General features: G+C 38.3%; 1 protein-coding gene across 1 annotated transcript in view; it reads left to right on the forward strand.

The window, feature by feature from the left end:
- Positions 1-13,007, forward strand: part of PHLPP1 (PH domain and leucine rich repeat protein phosphatase 1) — a 209,958-nt gene that overhangs the window by 142,287 nt on the left and 54,664 nt on the right. The window contains exons 5-6 of the mRNA XM_079717492.1: positions 9,656-9,802; positions 10,417-10,647. Coding sequence (XP_079573618.1) covers positions 9,656-9,802; positions 10,417-10,647 — 378 coding nt within the window. The remainder of the gene's footprint in view (positions 1-9,655; positions 9,803-10,416; positions 10,648-13,007) is intronic.

Here is a 13,007-nt window from a genome sequence, read left to right on the forward strand (position 1 = left end):
GAGTGGTTTTCTGTATAATGGAATTACTTGATTCATGGGAGCCTGCCCTTGCATGCCCCCTCCACCCCTCCCTTGCTGTGGGCAGGAGCTCTGTCTTGTTGGCTGTTGTATCCATAGGGTTAACTGTGTCTAGGATCTGGCACAAAGTAAGTAACCCATAAGTGCCTCTTGTTTGAACTATTTTAAAAGGGAGGATTAAAGTAAACATTTCTCTCTTTAGGGGATGCTTTAATTTGCCCTTCCAGCAACATGTCCATTGTAATTATTGCCAGCACTGAGTGTTATCTATTTCCTTGATTATTATTTTGGAAAAATTATGTTTATGAATTGTAGCTTTGGTATACTTTTTCTGCTTTTTCACATCTGCAGCAGTTCTGAGGGAAATACTACTCAAATTCTTTTGTGGCTGTAAATTTTAAATTTTATCCAAGTAAAATATACATGTGTTTATTTTTGTTTTCTAGTCCTATGAGAAGGTGATATGCTTGTTTTGATTATACTGACAGTCATTTATGGTGATTAGGATGAAGATGGGGTGGTTTCTGTTTATTTTGCTCAAGTATTGAGAAGCTGGCTGTGTGCTGCATTAGCATTTGGGTGCACTGAACCTCCTAGAAGCCCCTGGCAGGTGCTAGCTGGGAACAAGGCCAGTGGGCCACTTGAGCCTTGGAACAGAATGGCATATATAAGTTCACGTGGATTCATTTCAGAAGTGGTAAAGGGACAACAGGAAAAAAGTGCCGCACCAAGAAATGGAGAAGTCACCGCTGAGAGTTCAATTTCAGCACAGTACAGTCTGGGGAGAGCAGTGTGAGAGCTAAGAGGAGATGAGTCACGCTTTCTGAGGCGTAGGTGTTCCCAGCAGTTCTGAAGCAGGCCCAGAGATTCAAATGTGTCTCATGCCACCACAGCTGCAGACAAGTCCAAGAAGAACATGGGGTAAAAGGTATCCTTTCTTTTCTCCTGCATTCAGGAGAGAGAGCCTCTTAACTGTTCTGCAGATTATTTGGCTTTCTTACATAACAGTTAGAGCATGTTCAGGTTGCTCTATATCATTCCTGGATTGGGGGCAAAAATATTAAAACATGGTGTAGGGACTAAGTTCATAAGCCAGTAAAGTTCCATACTAAAGGAATTGGGATTTGAGGAGTGCATGGAAGATGAATCAGGAAGTTGCTGACTGATGTCTTTCATTCATTGACATAACTAATGTTTCTTGAGAGAAAGTGCATTCAGTACACATTTTTAAAATGTACTTTAATACCCTTCCCAAGATTTGTCCTTCTAAAGATAAAAGAGAAAAGCTACTCTATCAAACTGATAATTTTATTAAAGCATTTTGCCGACTCAGAACCACAAAGTGGGCTCTTAGGAAGAACAAAAATACAGGCACTTGATTTTATAAATTCTCTTGGAAAAAAAGAAAAGAGAAAGAAAAAGTAAATGCAGCTTGTTTTTACCCAAGCCTTTTTCTTCGTCTGTTTTACTGGAATGACACTAAGCTTCTCTTTTTGTTCTCTCTTCCCCTATTCTATGAAATTTATTTAAACTGAATGGAAATTGAAATGGATGGTTTATTTAATGAATGATATTGGCATAATTAGCTACCAGAAAAAAAATTGTTAGACCTCCACCTAACATAAAATAAATGTCAGGTGAAATAAAGGTCTAAATGTGAAAAATAAAATATATAAATATTAGAAGGAAATACAGGAGAACATTTGTGCCACTTTGGGTTAGGGTAAGAGGACCTTCTCAAGCAAGGTGAAAAACATAGACTTCATACAGGAAAAAAATGGCCACATTTGAGCAAATAAAAATTAAAATTAGTGTGTGGCTAAAGTCAGCATTAGCAAGGCGGGAAAAATGAAACCATAAGCTGGAGCGTCCTGTGACACACATGCATCATACGACACCAAGAGGCACATAGTTTTCAGGGAGCTCCTACAAAATGATAAGTAGAAGGTGAACCACCCGGGAGAAAAATGGGCAAAGAACATGACTGTGTATTTAAAAGAAGATGAAGTTCACAACAAGATAAACTTCATTGAGAAATAGCAATTGAAATGACCTGATACAACTTTTTGCCCATCAGATTAGCAATAATGCAAAGGATGCTAACATTAAATGGTAGCGAAGGTAAGAAAGGGAAAGAAGCCCTCTCCTGTGTGACCGATTGGGAGTGTGAATTTCTACAACTTTTTGGTAATTCTGCCATATGGATTAAAAAATATATATAGGGGTGGGAGATACAAACTGTTGGGTGTAAGATAGGGTCAAGGATGTATTGTACAACATGGGGAATATAGCCAATCTTCTGTAATAACTGTAAATGGAAAGTAACCTTTAAACGTTGTATAAAATATAAGAAAGGTTAAAAAAAAATTTAATTGTACAAACTCTTAGACCCACAGTTATATTTTTAGAAATACAGGTTCACAATCCCTTATCCAAAACTCTTGAGGCCATTTGTAAAGTTTCAGATTTCAGAGATTTTCAGGTTATTAAAGATAATACGGTGCATATACTGTATATTGTATAACACCTCTCTCAAGGTTTGGGACAGCACTCCATAAGCAAACACGTTTATATTTCTAAAGGGATCAGATGAATATTCACATTAGTTTAGATCATTTTTGGCACCACATGAATCAAAGAAAAATTTCTAGTTTTTAGAGCTTGTTGGGTTTCAAAAATGTGGGTGGCATTGGGCACCCATAAATACTGCAAAATAAAATCAATTGATGCACAAACAAATAGGCTGAATTATTTCTATCAGCAAAAGACTGGAAGCATTCCGTGTCGATCAGCAGAGGGATGGAATAAATTGGTGGCACATTTGTACTCTGTGTATTATGCAGCTGTCAAAAGAGTGAGTTAGATGTTAACATACTGATGCAGAAAGATGATTTGTTTGTATTAGATGAGAAAACAAGTTGTAGAAGAGAAGTGTGTGGTACAGTCCCACTCACAGAAGAGGGAGGGAGGTTATCACCCACTTACGCGTGTATGTGTTTTACAAGGAAGAAAAGCTTTGGAAGGATGTATACCAGACTCTAGACACTGGTTATCTCAGGAGGATGAGATTTGGAAGGAAGTAGGAGACTGTTAACATTTTGTTTACATGCTTCTAGAGTTTGACTTGTTAAAAAGAGCATGTATTAATTTGGTCACCAAATAAAAGCAGTTTTTCTCTTAAAAGCAAATACAGTTTGTATTACAGAGCCCTGAGAGTTGGCACCTCTCCACTAAGGTGCAGCTCTCCAGACCATGAGGGAACCTGCTTTTCGTAATTAATAATTAATGGAAGGCAGAGGGCTGAGCCTGGAGCTAGGCTTACAGCTTCAGTCCTCAAGCAGTGCCTTCATTACTTAGTACCGAAGCCTAATAATTTCCAACGTGTATTAGCCTGTCCCCCCACGGGAAAAAAACAAGTTAAACTTAGACTGTTTCTATGATACGGAAATCCAGTCACCCAGGGAGTCTTTTTTTAACTGACCCGCTTGTGGGGAATAATAACTCCAGAAAGTAATATTGATTTTTCTTTGACTCGTTGAGTAAGACAAATGTGGTTTCCGCTTCATGAGTGTAGTGTGTGACACTCATTTTAAGCACATTTAGAATATGTTTAAAAATAGAACTACTTCTACCATACTGTCATTTTATTTTACAGTCAAGTTTTCCTGGTACTGTACCCTTAGTTCCTGGAAGGAAAATTACTAAAGATTTAGATGGATCTAAAGCTAATTAGTATTATGTCTCCAAACAGTTATCATGCTATTTATTTGGTTTTATTTCCTAAATATATACAGGCTATGTAGCCCTTACCTTTAACTCAGAAGCAGAAAGAACCTTGTACATAAATTTTTGAGTGTGGATAGATTGAATGGATAAATTCTGAGAAAGGAGAATAGATTAAGCACATCAGTGATCATAATAAAACAAGCCCAGGACAGGGCGGTATATGAAAATTGACAGCATTTGTGTGTTTGTTTTTCTCAACTGTGATATCTTATGTGGATGGCATTGGGCACCCATAAATACTGCAAAATAAAATCATTGGGAGCAAGTGCTCCTTAGAAAATAAAGAGAAGCCATTTGCTAAATGTGATACTGTGCCATGTAACTTCATTTTGAGAACTAAGATTACTCTGTTAGACTGGATGAATGTTAACTTGATTTCTTTTCCCTACTCTGAGCTCTGTATACAACAAATGAACATGAGTTAATATCTCTTTCCTTAAAGCATTTTGCTTGCTCTGGAAAGTGAAGTCAGTCTTTTCAGGTTGTTGGGTAGTTTGGGAGCATGGGCTGTGCCTGAATTTGTTTGAAGGTAAATGTACATAGTGTTCAAAATATTCATTATCCTCCAGGGCTGATAATGCCACCCTCTATAGAGGGAAATGAGGGTGAAAAAGGAGTGCTTTCCACACACTACTCTGAGGCCGTTCTTTGACCTGTGACTTAGAATTGTTAGTAAGTGATATCTATTTACATTTAACTCTTTAATAAGATGTTATAAAAGAAGGGCGGGAGAGATGAGAAGTAGTACTGATGTTGAAAGGCAGTAGATTCAAGTTGTTTGTGATAGTCACATTTCTCTGAGCCTAGTTTCTTTGTCTATGAGCTTGGGAAATGAAAGGCCCTGTCTGTTCTCACTTTTGATAGCCCTGAGAAATAAGGAAGGTATATCTACTTTAAGTAGCTTTCTTTAGCCTTGGCACTGTGTGTGTGTGTGTGTACGTATAACAGATGTTTTTAAAAAACAAACCACACAGTTTCTTGTCCTTTTAGTTTCTACAGTATCAAAAAGAATCCTTTCTTGTTATTGATAAACTCATAACTGTAATTATTACAATCGTCATTAAAATAATTTTTATTAGTCTTAAATTTTGTGATGCTCTGATCATCCTCTACTTCCTATATTGAACAGCTATGAGGGGATATCTGCAGCCTGATTGAATATAATGTAACTTCATTTCAAGTATTTAATTTTAAGGTTTAAGAACTGTAATATTAGTTTCAAAAATAAAATTATTTAAAATATTTCACCAAATATGCATTTTTTTCCAAAGCCAGCCAAGTTTTATTTTAGAATCAGGGCCTGTGCACATTTGATAACTTATCTGTCTCACCTGTTAGCATGACAGAGCTAAAAGTCTTTAATTTTGTAGGAGACATAGAGATTTCTGGTCTTTTCTTCCGTAACAGTGTGCTGTCACCTTGCTCTCTCCTCTGCATTCTTTTAAAATGAAGGTAAAGGGAGGAAAGGTCACCCACTCCCTACTTTGATCTCTTATCTCTCTCTTAACTTAAAAATTGCCTTCAGGTATCTGTTTCACCCATTTGAAGACCAGAGGGAAGTGGATTCTAGGTGGACTTTTATTTTTCTAAGAAGGGGTTTTTGAATTGGCAAATGCCTATAATCTGACTGCTTTCTACATAAATAAAGAAAAAGTGGACCTCTAAGAAGGCTAAGGGTTAGAGTTTCCAAAACAGATGAGTTTTACTGTGTTCTGATCAAGAACTTGAGTTCTCAGAAACAATCCATGCTTTGTTTGCTAAACAAGTCTACTGAACATCAAGTTCTTTTCTGGGAAGAATTTGGGGGATGGGCTGTGCAGGGCAGGCTACGAAGGAGGTAGAGAGGGAACGAGAGAAACTTAGGACACTTATAAATCAGAATCATCCCTTAAAATGTATAGGTCTAGGGCAAGAGTATATAAATGGAGGCCCCAGCCCACATATCTAAATATTTAATTTATAATTAAGCTATCGAACTGTTAAATAAAATACATTCTTGCCTCCTACCTTCACAAATATACTTTTCTGATGACCTCTAGATTCAAATTTATTGAATTCTATCTATATAATCCTCAGACCCCTTGGGATTCTGCACTGGATATGGCTGCATGGGGGGGAACTGGCTCAGTGGCCCAAATCTCATCTTTTTCCATCTCCGACTCTATCCCTCATCCTGCAGGACACACAGCCCATGTGTCCAACCTCTGTCCGCTCCTAGGGCCTATGGGTGCACATACTCAGGGGCGGATGGGCCCAGGGAAGAGGCCCACACAAGCACTGAAAACAGATAAGGCGTCATTTGGGTAAAGGAATTCCAGGATCCTGCTTACTGTTAGTATGGAGAGAATGCTTCTCTAATGGAAATATAATGTGAGCCACATAAGTAACCTTAAATTTTCTGGTAGCCACATTGAGGAAAAGGAATAAGAAACAGGTGAAATTAATGTTAATAATATAGCTTATTTAATTCAATGTATCAAAATTATCAGTCCTAAAAAATTATTAATAGAGTTTACATTCTTTTTTGTACTAAGTCTTTGAAATCCAGTGTGTATTTTATAATTAGAGAACACGTCAGTTTTGACTGGCCCCATTTCAGATGCTCGGGAGCCACTTGGGTCTCATGGTATTTGTACCAAACAGTACAGCTCTAGGCCAAGGGAGCCCAAACTCCTTGTTCCGCAGGGGCACTCGGCCTGTACTTAACTAGTTTTTTTTCTCTTCCATTCAAGTTTGTCACCTGCCTTTTACTCATTCAACTCACTGCTGCTTGCCTTTCTTCTCAGGAATAGTATGGTCCTAATAAATTTGTTTGCCTAGATGAATATACCTTTTATCCCCCTGTTATTGACAAATACTTTTGCAAAAGCCCATGCTTCCACTTTCCATCTTGAGTAATTACTGGAATTGTAATCCTTCTGTTCTCCACTTTCTGAAGTCTTTGTGCTGTATTGTTTTGGATAATGTCTAGGGTCTTTTTCCTTCCTAGAGGAACTTTTTTTTAAAAAGTTCAGTTTAATTGCATGCATATTTTAAAACTGTGGCCAGTTCTACCAAATGAGCATACAAATCTAGAAGGTAGGGTACTGTTTTTGTTTGGACTAGAACAGCAGTTTTATCTATTTCAGGATAGAGTTTCCAGAATTAGAAGAAAAATAAGCATATAGTTAAATTTGAATTTCAGAAAAAAAAGAATATATATTTTTTAGCATAAGTATGTCTCATGCAACATTTGAAACATACTTATACTAAAAAATTATTTGTTGTTTATCTGAAATACAAATTTAACTGGATGTCCTGTATTTTATCTGGCAACCCTATTTCAAGACTGTTTTACTGTCTCAAAAATTGGGGACCCTAAGCAGCTTTTATTTCTGTGGATTAAACTATTGATATTTACTGTGTTAGAAATTTAAACTGAGAAATATTTTCATATATAGTAATTCATTTAGAAAAATAACAAACCCCATTCTTGTTAACATATATATTTTTTATGAAAAATAACTACCTTCTATAACAAGAAAAAATAGGGAGAAGAATGTTATTATTTTATATTGTTGCAACTCTTTTAACACCTGGCTTAAGTAGAAGATAGTTGGATTCTCAAGTCTCCTTCTGTTTCTAATCAGGTGTGTTATCACAAAGACATGTACCATCTGGAAATCTCCACTGGACACTTGGGAGAAAATGAGAGTGGCAAAAGTCAAATGACATCTTAGCATTGTTCTGAAAATAGTTTTGACCTTGAGAATCTCCAGAAAGGATCTCAAGGACCTCTTCCACGGTCCCCCAACCATGCTTTGAGAACCCCTGGGCTAGGAATAATAGACCCTCTAATTCTAGCTTGTGTGTTAGATAGATCATAGATAATCAGAACAGAGGATAAACATTCTTTGTTTTAAGTAGGACTAATGAATCAAATCATAAAATACAAAACAAAATTTTAAATGATTATTCACGTTTAGCAGTAATTCTTAAGTTTTGTTTTGTTTTTTACTTTAAAATTACTCTGTCGGCCGCTCTCGCTTTCTGAGATGGCCCACACTCTGTCTGTGGAGTGTGTTGCTCTCGAAATAAATCCACTTCTTACCTATCAACTTTGTCTCTCACTGCATTGTTTCTGCGATGAGACCTCAAGAACCTGGGCTTCATTAAGTCCTGAAACCAGATACTGAAACCCCCGCCAGGTGGGAGAAGTTAACTCTATGCTGCCACAACAGGCAGACCACGGACTGGCTGGAACCAGAAGGTTGATGATGCTGACTCCCACTTACCTCACCACCAACCAATCAGAAGAAGGTCCATGAGCTGACCACACCCTCCTCTTTGAACCATTACTATAAAACTCCTCACTACCCCCTGCAGGTCGGGACACTCAGTTTTGAAAGCATTAGCCCTCTGTGGCTCCCTTTGCCTGGCAAAGCAATAAAACTATCCTTTTGAATTTCACCCCCACCAAAAATAAATAAATAAAATAAAATTACTCTGTCTAGAAAATAGCTATCAATCTATCAAATAGGTACACTGTCAGCTTTCTATTTAGAATAAAATTTATATAGCCATTTAGAACAAAGCTTTACATTTTTTATTATAAAATTCAATAAAGAGGTCTCATGACAGTTTCTTTAAAATGCTGATTGGATTGAATTGGGTTTATTTTTAAGATGTGTCTGTTCTAGACATAGTACACCTTGCCTAGTATTTAGGCTTGGCCAGTTTATAAAATAATTAGCATAATGCAATAACTAATCTGATTCTCATCTGAAATAGAAAACGTTGTAGAGGTTGGCAATGGGCCAAATGTGAGAGTACACAGAGAAGTGCCCTCAAACTTAGAGGTGACTTCTTGAATTGCTTTAATTGCTTGGACAACTGAGAAAATGAAAGAGCCATTAACAAAAATAGAGCAGGAGGAAGTGCAGGTCTGGGATAAAGATGGTATGTTCAGTTTTGGACTGGAAATGTTGTAGGGTGGGTCAACAGAGAGGAGATGGTGTGTGATAGGGTGAGAGAGAGTTGTCCACAGGGTAGTAAGACGCTTTCCAAGGGAGACAATGTAAAGAGAGAAGAAACAAAGAGCCCATCTGTGAGGAGTACCTAACTGTGGGGTAGGAAAGAGGAGACGGGGAAGAAAAAGGAAGAAAAGGAGGGAAGGTTGGAGGGAGCTAGGAAGAGGCTAGGTGAGGAAAGTGTCCTGAGAGTGAGATGAAGAAAAAAGAAGAAAAGGAGGAAAGGTTGGAGGGAGCTAGGAAGAGGCTAGGTGAGGAAAGTGTCCTTAGAGTGAGATGTCCTTAGAAGAGCTCTTCGTGGAAGGGTGTGTGGTTAGCAGGATCGAGACTGAGGAATGGTCGTTGGTTCTTCAGTTTGGAACTGCAAAACTGGTACCCTTAGAGAGAGTGTAGTTTTGATTAATTGTGAAGTTTTTGTTATTTCAGGTTTGGATTGGAGAGAAGGGAAACAGAAAAGTTTTTGACTCGTCTGGGGTGACAGAAATCCTAAAGAGCTACATCGGTGTTCTTTTCCTTCCCCTCTGTTGTCATTCACACGAGTGTTAATTAAGCTAGCCAAGGTGAAGCTAAAAAACTCACTCCAGCAAACTCACCGCCTCAAATATTCAACCTTATTTTAGAGTGACGTTTGTTCTTAAATAGAACCTTTATATTTTAGGTAAAACGCTGGCCTTAGAGTCTGAAGATGTGCACTCCAGCTCTGCTGCTCGCTTACCCTCTCAGGGCTCCTTTTTCTGCTCAGCGGAATTAGAGTTGGACTAGATTATCTCTAAGGCTATGCCAAAATCATGTGATGTTATGCATCTATGACATTTGTCTTTTCTTTCCTTTTATTATAACAGGTTCAGCAAGTTGAAGAGTCTTAACCTTTCCAATAATCATTTAGGGGACTTCCCATTAGCAGTCTGCAATATTCCAACCCTGGCCGAGCTGAATGTGTCCTGCAATGCCCTCCGAGCAGTCCCGGCAGCCGTCGGAGATATGCACAAGTATGTACTTCAAACCCTGCTGCAAAGTCTCTCTCAGAAACCCCCAGAAAGCTGCATCAGGGTCGCAGCACATGAGATTAGTTAACTTGTTATGTTGTCATATGTTGGTCTCTTGGTCCCAAATCAAGAGATCATGCTCTTGTGTAGAGTTCAGTTGTTAGCTTCTTTTGGAATCTTGTAAAAAATTAAAATATCCTTGTTTAGAACGAAGACCCCTACAGGTGACTGTGTCTAAATATGGGAGGAGGGGTTACTTTCTCATTTCCTGAGTTATGTTGAACTCTAAGACCTAGAAGTTAATTTTTTAGAATAACAATGAAAGATGGGTATTTGGGCTGATTCACACTGCAGTCAGCTCGTCTTGTTCTCATTTATGCCTATCCAAGTTGGGAAAATTGGTCATAATTTTCGTTTTCAGTAGAAGATTAAGATGTTTATCTCTGATCATTTCTCTCTGGTGTATTATTGCCTCAGGCCCTGTCCTTAGCATTTTGCAAAGGATAGTATATTTTCTTTTTCTGGTAATATGATCTATACTTATGGAACTCGTATGTTAATAATAAAGATGTAAAATTTATACATTCTCTTTCTAATTCTTATGTTTTCTTTAATAGCTTACAGACATTTTTGTTGGATGGAAACTTTCTCCAGACCCTTCCTGCTGAGTTGGAGAACATGCATCAGCTTAGTTATCTTGGTCTTTCTTTCAATGAATTCACTGACATTCCAGAGGTATTGGAGAAATTGACTGCTGTGGATAAGCTTTGTATGTCTGGAAACTGTATGGAGACTCTTAGGCTACAGGCTTTAAGAAAAATGCCTCACATTAAGCATGTGGATCTAAGGTAACCATTTTAAAGAAATATATTGCATTTGAGTGGTTGGCTTATATTTGGGGGCTAGGTTATAGCCCTTTCGGTGGCATTCTTCTGTCGAGGCAAGCAGGCTGGTTAGTTGCAATACGGGCCCGCTTTGCTATTTTTGCCCAGAGGGAAGTATAATGATTATTAGTAGGGTCTGCTCATGCCTGAAACTTGTTAAAAAATGTTTTTCTCACTGATGAGTGACCACATATCTTGAAGGTCTGAGTTGGTTTTGCAAGTTTGAGACCAGTTTTAATGAGCGTGAATCAGTAGGCCCATCGAGTCAGAGAGAGCTATTTTTGGTGAATGAAAACCGTATCAAGAGCCAAGTGGATATTTTTCTCTCTTATTCCTACTTTTCTGTGGCTTGAGGCAGTTGACACCATTGAGCATCTCTCCTTAATTTTTTTTCCCTTCCTTGGCTTCCTTAATATAATATATTCATTAAATTAAATTTATTACTTATTTAATTTACTTATTTTAATTTCCTCTCTCTCTCTATGCAGATGGGTCTGCCCTTAGTTTACGGTTCTTTACAAAAATGTAAACTCATAATCTCTGGGTAGGCCCAAGTTTGGCCAGAACCTCCACTCTCACCCCTTGCAAGAACAAGGGAACCTGCATTTTGAATCTGATCACACTAAACTCCAGCTGAAACACTAACACAGTCCTTGCTTCATCACAGATGCCCAGTAATCATCCCTTCGTATGTAAACTTCAGTTTTACTTTCTAATGCACAAAGAACCAATACACAAGGAGGAAGCCATTCTAAATTTCTCTTTTCTTAAGGAAAAACAAGAGCCTGTCATTGGGCTTGAGTTCCTGCAAAGCAACATGTTAGGTTTAGGCCTTAATATTAACTTGCCCAATTTGATACTTTTTCAGCCAAACTAACTTTCCCATTAACCAGGGAGTGATGACTACATTAAATCTTGGGCGAGATATTTAATGTCTCTGTGCAGCTGTGTTCTCATCTCTAGATTACAGTTAATAACAATCTAATTCATAGAGTTTTGGAAGGAATGGAGTAAATGCCTCACTCTCCCAGCAGATGTTACATATTATTATTACCTGCTTAGGTCTCGTACTCATGAACCCTGCTCAGCTTCAGTCTTGGCATCTTTTCACCTCTTTGTTTGATGGTTCTTTCCTTGTTTTACTACCCGCTTTCCTCTCTGGTGATAACCCCAGACCCTCACTCAGGCCTGTTCATCAGTATAAAGCAGCATCACCTTTTGCTCCCCTTTGATCTCCATTCTTACCGTTTGGCCCCGGGGAACCCATTCTTTCCAGTCCCACAAAGAGTTGACTTGCTTTACCTTTCCTCTGACTAAAGGAATCAAGCCTGTCTTACCTGGAGAAGTGTTAGCAATTTGCAGACCTAGAATTCTTAGTTCAGGGAGTTCAAATGGTAATAATTTATCTGACTTTGAGAACTTTTTGGAGTGTGACAGGATAGGGAACTGAACACTTTGTCTTGTTAACTTTCTTTCTAAGTTGTTAACATTATTTGCCTCTGAGTCACTTGGGTTTAGAACACCTTCATATTCAAGAATTTGAGCCCTTTTTATTTATTTATTTATTTATTTTTTTGCGGTACGCGGGCCTGTCACTGTTGCGGCCTCTCCCATTGCGGAGCACAGGCTCCGGACACACAGGCTCAGCGGCCATGGCTCACGGGCCCAGCCACTCCGTGGCACGTGGGATCTTTCCGAACCGGGGCACGAACCCGCGTCCCCTGCATCGGCAGGCGGACTCTCAACCACTGCGCCACCAGGGAAGTCCTGAGCCCCTTTTAAATTCAGCCACCCAGAGGTATAAGGATGGTCGTTTTGACCTCAGGTAGCAAGCATGAGGGGATTTATAAGTTACCTGGTATGGATAAGAAAGCATCATTTTTCTTGATCTGAATTAGCTTACAAACGAGATCAATCTAATAGGTTTGGAAGTAACTTCTTATTAAGAGCTTTGTAAATTCTTCAGATTTCTAGTTCTAATTGGGTTTTTTTTAGATGAGATTAGTTACAGGATATTTAAATACCAGAATAGACTTTTGTACATGTAAATGTTGAATGATCATGAGTCGGTAAGTTCTTCCCTTCAGACCACTGAGCTGAGGGGGCACAAGTCTGGTCAGATTTGCTTATAATTCTGCCTTAATATTTTAAACTGAAGCTAGTGGAATGTTTAAGGGGAGTTTCACTTAGTTTCTGTGAGCAGAGGGCTAATTTTATTGATTGAATTTTTATTCCTTCAGATGGAAATATTACATCAGATTAAAAGTAGTCATTTTTCTTTTAATCTTATTCTTTTTCTCGTATTCACGTTTTTGAGTCTGATA

The sequence above is a fragment of the Hyperoodon ampullatus genome (assembly GCF_949752795.1).
Source record: "Hyperoodon ampullatus genome assembly, chromosome: 13".
Classification (NCBI taxonomy): Eukaryota; Metazoa; Chordata; class Mammalia; order Artiodactyla; family Ziphiidae; genus Hyperoodon; species Hyperoodon ampullatus.